An 11,532-nucleotide genomic window follows, 5' to 3' on the forward strand; every position below is an offset into this window, starting at 1 on the left:
TATGTATACACAAACACACACACACAAATTTATATACATGTGTGTATCTGTATCTATAGATATGTGCATATCTATAAGATACTCTTAGTCTTGGCCTATAGAATATAGATTCTGCATGGTTAGTTTGGGGACTACCATTTGATTGTTGACAGATATTTAATACGCTACCTGGGGAATAACAGAACCTCATAGAAAATGTTTTCAAACCTGCAGAGACTTTGGTGGTTACATGTGCATGACCAGGCCTTTAACTAACTCCCCCTCAGTCTAGTCCCTAGTGCACTGAAACCACTGGTCCAGAGAAAGCCAAATTAGATCTGGAGTTACAGGCCTTCATTTCCAAAAATTAAGAACTCACTGGCCCTAAGGACATTGTTTGGTAACTTGAATGAGCAACACAGACTAATTTGAACCACGTTTCTTCCTATGGTAATCTAAAGCATGTCCTTTGTTGAGTTTGCAAAAAGGAAACCCTTCTACATTTGCACATAGTTCATGGTAGACGGTGATCATGGCTTCTCCCAAGTCAATTTGTGGCTGCTCATTTTATTCATGTATATCTCAAGGATCAATGCTACCTAATTACCTGAACAGGATACATGTCCTACATGGAGGCTTGGAGAAATTCCCAGCATGGCAAAGGAATGACTGGCATCAGGAAAGGCTGTGGTAGTATCCTAGTTGCTTGGTATTTCTTGGGGTCAGGCTAACTCAGAAACACAGTGCTCATATGGGTAGTTTCAGGATGGCCTGAAGGGCCTTAGATCTGAATAGGAAATGACTAACTATCTTTGGAACAAGTTACAAAACACAAGTAGAAATGCCAAAGTTAATCTAAGATTAATAGTACCTAACAAGTTATGTCTCTTTGGCCCCAGAGTATCCCTATCACTGGTAGTACTTACATTTCAAGATTTCCTCCTTCCCTTTTTTTTTCCCTTTACCCAAATGGGGCTTTGACTATAAACTGCTAGGGAGATAGATAGATAGACAGACAGAAGGACAGACAATATATACACACATACATATATACACATATATCTACATATGTATACACAGACATATATATATAAGCTGGGTGTTATATGTATGTGTACATGCATATACATAGGTATGTGTATATGCACATATGTACACATGTGTATATATACATATATGTGTATATACATATGTATATATAAAAATATATATATGGGGGCCCTCAGGGTATTCTTTTACTTTTACCAATAGATTTAACACAACCTCCATCACTAGAAAATCCGGAAATTGCAGTTCTGTTTAATGTATTCTGGTCCTAAGATTGTCAAATCAGAATTACCATCCAAACTCTGGGTGAAACCTAGCAGTGATCTTCCTCTAGACAAATAAATTGTTATCTCAGGAATCAGTCAACTTTCTCCTAAATCAAGAGACTAGGCATTTCACGTGATTGAACTGCTGCTTCTTTGGCATATCCATAGAATTATGAGGCAACAAAGGACTTGGAGAGGCTTTATCCGTCATCATAATCAAGTAACTTAATATAGGCAAGGTTACAGAGTAGATACAGAGCTTGATTCTTCCTAGTGAGAAGCTTAAATTTCAAAGCAAAAAAAAAAAAAAAGATGGTTTTAATGAGTAATTTTTGATGAATTATTACAGTATATAAAGTATTTCCTTCCCCAAAGTCTCATTCAGATGCTTTCCCATGGCATGGAATATGCATGGCCCTCCCTAGAACCTCCATTTTATGGAAAGTACTCAAGCTAGCTGGGTCTTCATTCCTCTCTTGGCTGCAAACTTTCTCCACCATATACCATCCTTCTCTCTCTCCCCACAGCCTTCCCTCTGTTCCCCCAGCTCTTCAGCTTCTTTTTATTTGTTCTTTTCCTCCATTAGAATGTAAGTTCTTTGAGGGCGAGGACTATTTTTTTTTCTTTTTGCTTATTGTATTCCCAGCATTTAGCACAGTGCCTTGCACATAGTAAGTGCTTAATAAATACTTGATTTGATTTGACCAAGGTATGGAAATAACCTTGAACTCAAAAACTATGCCAGCAGAGCACAAAACGGTAGCAGGACCTAGCAGGCTAGCGAAGGGACCAGAGACAGTCTGTATGTTGGTCCACTTTAATTCCGCTGATGTTTATGGAGTCTTTATTAGTAAAGACTTTGTTAGTCTTTACTAGTAAGGACTGGGTACTTAGGTACCCAGCGCTCTGAGGATGATATGATCATAACTTTAGAGCTCAAAGCGACCTCAGAGACCGTTAAGTCCAGCACCCTCATTTTACAGATGAGGAAAGCGAGGCCAAGAGAAATTAAGTAAGTGGATAGAGTCATAGATAGAGTGCTGGGCCTGGAATCAGGAAGGCTCGTCTTTGTGAGTTCAAATCTGGCCTCAGACGTTTACAAGCTGTGGGACCCTGGGCGAGTCACTCAACCCTGTTTGCCTCAGTTTCCTCATCTGTAAAATAAGCTGGAGAAGGAAATGGCAAACCACTTCAGGATTTTTGCCAAGAAAATCCCGAATGGGATCACAAAGAATCAAACACGACTGACAAACGACTAAGCAACTATTACTCTGAGTCCATATTTGAATTTAGGTCTTCTGTGGGCTCCAAGCCTAGTGTTTTCTACACTGCTCTAGGATTCCCTGCTTTCAAAAGGCCTACGGTTTGCAGGGGATGTAAGCTTTATTTGATGTAAAAAAATTAGAGGCCAAGTTGAAAGAATACTTAGCCTTGAGTTTGAATCCCAGGTCTTCTCCTTGTGTGACTTTGGGCAAGTAACAAAACCTTTCCGGGCATAACTTTCTTCATTCTTAACACAGGGGGAATGCACTAGGTGATCTCAAAAGTGCCTTTGAGCTCCAACTCTGTGATCCTCCAATAAAATGTGAAAGTGTTGTATAATGTATGAGGTGAAAAAGGGAAATATGTCTCACAGTCGCCTTTGGAAGTGTCATAGATTCAGAACTGGAAAGGGGCCTCCCATGTCATTTAGTTCAGGGATTCCAAAATTTTTTGACTGGACTACCTTATCAATAAAAATTGGGGGGGAGGGAACACCTGTTCTCCATCGTATATATTCACGTGTAAATTATGTAATGGACCACCCACTGGTACCCTCAGTGAATTGGGGAGTATTTTGGCTCCCATACATGGTTCCAGGCCCCACCGATTTTATTTCCTCAAGTATACCCCAGTTCCATTAGCCAAAGGTTAACTTCTACACTGAAATATTTATTTCAAAATAATCACATTACTCTCACCGAGTACAGTGAGTACTTACAAAAGTGAGAGTAATGTGATATATATGTATATACATATGCATATACCTATGTATATGTATGTACATATACATACATATAACACCCAGCTTATATATATATGTCTGTGTATACATATATAGATATATGTGTATATATGTATGTGTGTATATATTGTCTGTCCTTCTGTCTATCTGTTTGTCTGTCTATTCAAGAAATATTTATTTCTGTCATTCTCAGTTCCTCATTCAAAAATATTTATTAATGTATAATCACAGTCACAAATATATTACTCCCCAAGGGAAGTATAATTCCCTTCCCTTGGGGACTAATGCCCTTGGTAACACCTCAGTCTCTGGGGAAGAGAAGGGGATTAGGTGCACAGCTTAGCTCAGTTACTGTAAAGCACAGTACCAGTTCCAAGACCAAAACTCCCCTAGGGCTCAAGTCGCAGCCACCCCAGATTCTCCGGGCTTCCATGCCAGGTTGGTTGCACCATCTCACCTACACTGCCGGCTCTAAGGTCATCACCATGGCGCCAGTGGGATTGAGAGAGACAAACAAAATAGAACAGAAACAAACACATCCAATTTCATTTCCAGGAACTGGAGTAAAAGAGAGAGTGCAGGGGAAGGAAGTCCTTCCCCTTTCACCAGTTGGCTCATGGCACCCATGTAGTGGGCAAAGGTGCAGCAAGAAGTACACAACAAAAAGCGTAAGCCAGAAAGTGAAGCAGAAAGAATAGCCAAAAGAAGGTGACCTTCTTATTTTGCCAGTTCTAATGACCCAGGGAGCCAGTCAAAGGAGGCTACACCTGCCCGTGTCACAAGGGACACAAAGTCTTCAGTGCTAGGCCATCTGGACATTCTCCAAAGCCCTTGGTGAGATGGGAATACCCAGACAAACCCCAGGGTTATAATTACATAGGTGTACTACTGTACTAATATATTATGCACATTATAAAAGTTACACAAAATAGAAGTTTTTAATGGGTGAAAATTTAAATAAAAGGTATGTTAAAATTTTATTTTATTGAATAATAATGCTACAAAACCCTTTTTGTTGTCGCTAAAATGATTGCTATTCTCAGTGAGAGTAATGTGAATAAATATGCAGTTAGGGGACACAGTAGATAGAGCACTGGACTTGAAGTCAGGAAGACCTGGTTTCAGATCTACTTACTAGGTGTGTGACTGTGGGCAAGTCACTCAACTTCTGTCATTCTCAGTTCCTCATCTGCAAAATGAGTGTAATAATAGCACGTACCTCCCAGGGTTGTTGGGAGGATCAAATGAGATAATATTTGTAAAAGAACTTTTGTAATTTTAAAGCACTCTGCAAGTTTGCTAGCTATTGTTATTCATTATTTTTTAAACTCTGGTTTGTATACTGTGATTATTATATTTGGTGATACTTTTGCAATATCTCTTGGATGTTTACTCCTTTCTACTTTCTGCTGTAATAACCCTGACGCTGACCAACTGGACTATTTTAGCCGCTACCTAAGTGATTTTTCTGCCTACTGTCTCCTCTTTGGTCTGTCCTTCAGATTGTCTGCATAATCTTTTTAAAAATAATCTTTTATTGTTTGCTTTTTGGGGTTTTTTTGGCTGTTTTTTTTCATCACCATGATTTCTCCCAGTATGTCCCCAGTTCCCAGAGAATCATCCCATATAACATATTTTTAAGACACAACAATGAAAAAGAGAAATACACATAACTTATCAATACTTTGAAAAAGTCTGAAAAGATGTGCAATATGAAATATGAATCTCCCAATCTCTGCAGTGCGGTGGGGTGGGAAGTGTCTTCACATATCTCTTCTTTTGAGTCATACTTGTTCTTGGTAATTATGCAACATTTACTTTTTTAATGTGATTTTTCTTTCTGTTTAAACTGTAATCATTACATATATTGTTTTCTTGGTTCCATTTATTTCACTTTGTATCAGTTCAGTTAGATCTTTCCACGTTTCTCTGTATTCATCACTTTTGTCTCTTATAGTGTAGTCATATTCCCTGATATTTATATGCCACAGTTTGGTCAGCCATTTTCTCCTCCTTCTCCTCCTTCATCATCCTCACCAACCCCAGACTAAAGTACTTGTATCAGATTTACACAGTCGAGCAAAACAGGCCTCCACGTTGGCTTCATCTTAAAAGGTATGTATCGTTCTGAACCTCACAATCATCTCTCTGCTAGGAGGGTGCATAACATGTTTGTTCATCAGTTCTTTGGAATAGTGATGGATCATTGCATTGATCAGTGTAGGGTTCTTTTTGTTACACCAACCCATAGCCACCATAAGGCTGATATGCATTGTTAGGAGTTCTTGACTAAATTTTTTAGCAATCTTCTTTATATTGACCATATATGACAGAACTTCTTACACAAGGTCATGGAGCAACTAATATTTCGACATGCCCCTTAGCTTATTGGCTCAGGACACCTCTTCATGTAATGTAATAGTCTTTATCACAATTCTCTTTCAAGTTGAGATCCTCTTGACAGGCTATCTCTACTTTTAGCATTTATGAGCACTAGCTCTCAAATCGTCAACCTCTCTAACATGCGAGTATTAAACATGAGTGCATCAATCAAAACTGTAAAATCATGGGAATTAGTCAAAATCAACAAGGCTTTCACTCCAGCAGATTAGGGACTCATTCTTGAGCAACAGGAAATTTAACATCTGGAAACAGGTGTTTCCCAGTCAGGCTTTCTTGATCCACATTGTTCTTTTCCGAAGAAGCTGATGGAGGCAATCTGAATCATTCTCTGATAAACCTTCATAGATGAGCCACTCATTACTTCATAGTAATGAATAATTTTTTTAGATGCATAAAACTGTAGGATGAGTGTCCACTAACCTCCTACACAAAACACCAGATAATATTGCTTTGTGGTGGGTTTCCTTAAGTTATTTATTTAGTGTTTCCTCTGTGATGAGAGATGGAATGGCCCAAGAGATAAAGGACAGCTTTGGAGCCAAGAATATCTGGCTTCAGGTCCTGTTTCATACCTATCCTCAACAGTAATAGGGAAGTTAGAAAGAGGGGAAGGTTTGAGGGTGAGAATAATGAGTTCACTTTTGGACATGTTGAATTTAAGATGTCTACAGAAGATACAGTTCAAGATGCCCAGTAGGTAGTTAGAGGTGCAAGACTAGTAGTCAGTAGAAAGGTTAGGACTGGTAAGTTCATTTGAGAATCAACAGCATAGAGATGATGATTCAATCTATGGGGCTAATGATATCATCAAGTAAAATAATACAGAGGGAAAAGAGAGAGGACCCAGGACAGAGCCCTGTGAGACACCCATAGTTAATGCACATGACCTAGATAAAGATCCAGCAAAGGAGATTTAGAAGAAGCAGTCAGATAGGTAGGAGAAGAACCAGGAGAGTGTTACCAAAACCTAGATGGAAGAGAGTATCAAGGAGGAAAAGGTGATAGATAGACTGTGTCAGAGGCTGCAGAAAGAATGAAGATTGAGAAAAGGTCATTAGATTAGGCAGTTAAAGAGATGATTAGTAACTTTGGAGAGAGGTGTTTTGGTTGAATGATGAAGGTGGAATTTAAACTGTAGAGAGTTCAGAAGAGAGTGAGAGAAGAGGAAGTGGAGGAACCTTGGAGAAGACCTTCTCAACATCACGCTCATATACACAACTTGTTCAGCCATTCCCCAGTTGACAGGCATCCCCGCAATTTCCAGTTCTTTGCCACCACTAAGAGAGTGGCTATAAATATTTTTAGAATATATAGGTTCTTTTCCTTTTTCCTTAATCATCTTTGGAAACAGACCTAGCAGTTATTGCTGGATATTGCTGGCTCAAAGGGTATAGGCAGTTTATGGACATGTTATGGAAATGCTTATTTTCTTTCTTACATTCAGAATAAAATAAAATAAAGAAATTTAGCCACAAAAGGGAGGAGAGATATGGGATGATATCTAGTGGGGATGGGTGGATCAAGTGAATTTTTTGAGGATGGGGAAAACATGGGCATATTTGTAGATTACCAAGAAACTACCGGTAAATAGGAAGATTAAAAATTAGTGAAAAACTGAGAATAATAGAGAATTTAATCTGCCAGAAAGGACTGAATGGGATGGAATCACTGGTACACATAGAAAGATTTGCCTTGGCAAAGAAAAGGGCCACCTTATTACATGACTCGAGTCAAATAGGTGATAGTGGCAGAACATATCTGGGTGTTAAGAGATAAGGAGGTGGGCAGAAGGAAAGGTAGCTCTCCAACAATGGTCTTGATCTTTCCAGGAAAGGAAGAGGCTAGGTTCTCAACTGAGAGAATGGGGGGAGGTAGAACCATGGGAGATTTGAGGTGGAATAAAAGTGGAAGAGCCACTGTGGTGAGTGGGCTAGTAAGCTAATTAGGGACATATTAAAAGGATTGCCTTGCAACACTGAGGGCACAGTTAATGTTAGGTAACAGAAGTTTGTAGTGGACCCTGTCAGCATTGTTTCCTGGTTTTCTCCAGCTTCCCCCAGCAACACATGAGAAGTTGTAAAGGCGATGGATAGTGGGAGTAATTAAAGACTGAAGTGTTAACAGGCTAAGATCAGAAATATGATAAGGAAGCAAAGGACTTATAAGAGGAGGACAGTGTAGAAATGAACTGGTTCATTATGGAGTCAAGGAGGGAAAGGAAGGAGAATATTGCTAGTGCAAGAGTGATGACCTGGGAAAGAACTGAGAGGTCTCGGTCATGATGTGGACAAAGAACAGGATTTGGATCTATAGACCAGAGGGAGAAATGGAATGACAATAGATTGAGATCAGGTAAGGGAATTTCAGAATTCATAAACATGGAAGTGAAGCATTTGTAGGTGATGGCAAGACGAAGGGTATGACTATCTTTGTGTGTGGCTGAGTTAGAATGGAGGAGTAGGTCTCATAAAGTAAGTTGAGGAACTGTGAGATTAGGGTGTTTGGATCTGATCACAGTTCACAGTTCTACCAGCAGTGTGTTAGTTTCCCAGTTTTTCCACATCCTCTCCAAAATTTGTCATTTTCCCCAATCTGAGAGGTGTGAGGTTGTACCTCCAAGTTGTTTGAATTTGCGGTTCTCTAATCAATAATGATTTAGAACATTTTTTTCATGTGACTATATGTAGCTTTGATTTCTGTTCATATCCTTTATCCATTTGTCAATTAGGGAATGACTCACATGCTTATAAATTTGATTCAGTTCTCTATATATTTGAGATATAAGACCTTTATCTGAGAAACTGTCCAGGGTCTCATTTTTTAAAAGAGACAGAAAAAAAGACAGAGAGAGAGATCAGAGAGACAGAGACAAAGAGAAGACAAGTCAAGGCTAGCCCTATATTTAAAGGAAAACAAGTTTAAAGCTACACATTTCAGTCTCTAATTGTAAGGTTATTTTAATGTAACATTATAGAATCATAAGACTATTAGAGTTAGAAAAAGCCCTTAGATACTATCATATGCAATCCTTTCATTTACTGGTCAGAAAACTGAAGGCACGTGACAAGAAACAGGCCTAAGGTCCCACAGCTCGGCAGCAACAGAATTAGCATTAGAACCCAGGTCTTATGATTTCCTTTTTATATTGAGATGGTCATGAAAAAGGTCATAGTCGCTTACTTAATTTTTTAGGTGTCCCCTACTGAAAGTCTTTATACTTTGTGAATAACTGTGTATTATTTTAGCGGATATAACCCTCCTAGGAAAAAGCGAAGATTCATTGTTCTTTTGTTCATGATATTTCTGTTCAGAAAAAGTCGCCCCTTTTGGGGGGCATGTGTGTGAATACATACAATATTATATATACATGCATATATGTAAAACCACAGAACTGCTTAAAATTTGTCTCCATTAAAATAAGTTTCTGCTTTCAGAATAGCTTAAAAAGCATGAAATGAGTCTCCACAATTGGTGTGAAGCCTTTATGCTTATCAAAAATGAAGCATTTATTTACTGCTATACTAAGTATAAGACATATGAAGACAGAAAGAAAACTCTCTCCTTCCTTTGTGCATATCCTTTCTGACAGAAGAATAATATATACACATATAGATACATAAAACACATACAAAGCAAATAGCAGGGAACCTTGTATGGGAAGGCATTAACAGTTGGGGGGAAGGGGGGACCCGGGTGACACTTCAACTGATAATTTTCTTTTAAATAGAAAATATATTTTCAAGTCCTTTGCAGGCATAAAATACTGTACATCGATTTCATCCAGGTGTGTTCAAGCATTAATACAAAATTTCCTACTTTTTTCTTGTTAAATGATGTTTCAATATACAGTATTTTTATATGTAAGGATATATCTTAGAGTAGCACTTACTGAAACTAACAGGGAAAAGACGAAAGCTACACATAATATATAGGTGTTTCAAGAGTTTTTCTTTTTTTATCTCACATGCAAAGTCTATCTCTAACAGTCACTTTGTTGATGGTGCCCACAAATATATTTGGAGCCAGCTTTTACAAAATGGCCCCAGAATAGTATGAATATGAGCCCTGGCTCATGACACACATGTCAGCCTCAGATAGATGGTGCATTTTCTGTTTTAAAGACTCAAACAAAACTTTTCACATTCTTCTTTGAAAAAAATTACATTTGAAGTCCTTTTTCACCAAACACATTTTTAGATAAGAGCACACAAGTCTTGACATTATTTCATTTTGTTATGCGCATCTGTCAAGGAACAGAGATATGATACAGCTGCTAAAAACTGATGATTGTGGAACAGAGAGACTTGACAGCATTTCGTTTCCTTTATGTTCTGATTATACATTTATCAGAAAACCTGTATCTCTTCTAGTTCAGCTAGAAATTGGTAGAATTCAAGAACTCAAAGGCTTGGCAAAGAACTGTCCTATTATTTGGTATCATCTTACATTTTAGAGAAGTTGCTTGGTTGAGTCATTGTTAGAGGTTTTGCTTCTCCTTTTATTATTGCGGTGCCCTATCCCCAGATCACATTTCTATAGGCCCTATAACTGCTTTGCCGCACAAATTAAACGCCAGGACATTTCATACATATACTCTGGAGTTTCAATGCTTGTCAATCATAGTTTATAAAATATAAGGATTACAACCTGATATTAACATCCAAATCCATTGTGCTCATTTTATGTGTGAAAATGAGAAATCCTTGTGCAGAAGCTAGATTTCACAGCCTCTTTTGTCATCCTGTTTTTAATTTATCTCCGTGTTTTGAGCCAGTTAAAATGATTTTACTTAGCAGTTTAAGGTCACGATAAAAACATATCTATAAATCTGAATGATCAGAACTAGAGTGGATCTATCTACAGATTGTTCAGGCTGGCCCTGGTAAGGATTTTAATAGGATTAATTCTTCAGAAGAATAAATACCTGTGTTGGTTTTTGTTTTTGGTTTTTGTTTTTGGTTTTTTTGGACTCTGCTCTAACCATTGTGCACATTTTGTTTTGTCAGACAAGTGCTGTATACTTACGTGTCACAGAAAACCAGGAAAGAGTGACTTAAGGAACTATGACATCAGTCATCAATGGGTTAAAAAAAATAATTTTTTTATTTGCACTTTTTCTTTTTTTCAGGTGTACTTCAGAAGGAATTATCCAGAAGTTACTCAAAATGGCTACGTAGTTACGAACACTTCAAATGAGCAGTCCCCAGGTCTAATTGTTTTTGAGACAGCACTGTGATCTCCGAAGAATGGAAATGTTATGTCCAGATCATTAAGCTCTAATGGGATCCTCTTAGAGCAGATGGACCACTTTTAACAGTGGTTTTGCACTATGCGACTAGATTGTATTTTTGTTATTCTTAACATAAAAACATATATTTATGTACCACATGTTGTTAGTTTATGTAATTGCTTTCTGGTGTCATCCAATAATTTTAAGTGCTAATGAAACAAGATTATTTCTCATTCTTATTTAAATGCTGTGGTTTTTGTGTTTTTTCTTTGTTTGGTTTTTGTGTTCTGTTTTTTAACCAAATCTAAGGGGCAGGACACGAAGAAAAGTAGCCAACCAGGTGATTGTGCCCTCACAGACTTCCAACCAAAGCTGATGTAGGTCATATAAGGAATCATTAATACTTAGATATACTTTTTAATTGTCCCAAATGTGTATATTGTTTTCAAATAGCATCAGGGATTCTATTACTTGAATATTGTGTGAAGTTGCCACTTGAAGTGCCGCCTTTTCTTTTTGATGTTTGTAGGTTTGCATTTTTTAAGTGTCCTTACGTAAAGTAGTACAGAGGGTGGCAGAAAATGTAACAGAAATAATTCATG

General features: G+C 37.9%; 1 protein-coding gene across 1 annotated transcript in view; it reads left to right on the forward strand.

The window, feature by feature from the left end:
• ABCC4 (ATP binding cassette subfamily C member 4) overlaps nt 1–11,194 on the forward strand; it is a 261,117-nt gene extending 249,923 nt beyond the window's left edge. Inside the window, exon 31 of the mRNA XM_027855684.1 lies at nt 10,829–11,194. Coding sequence (XP_027711485.1) covers nt 10,829–10,936 — 108 coding nt within the window. The 3' untranslated portion in view covers nt 10,937–11,194. The remainder of the gene's footprint in view (nt 1–10,828) is intronic.
• The last annotated feature ends 338 nt before the right edge of the window (nt 11,195–11,532 follow it).

Source organism: Vombatus ursinus, unplaced genomic scaffold (assembly GCF_900497805.2).
Source record: "Vombatus ursinus unplaced genomic scaffold, bare-nosed wombat genome assembly UNPS02011014.1, whole genome shotgun sequence".
Lineage (NCBI taxonomy): Eukaryota > Metazoa > Chordata > Mammalia > Diprotodontia > Vombatidae > Vombatus > Vombatus ursinus.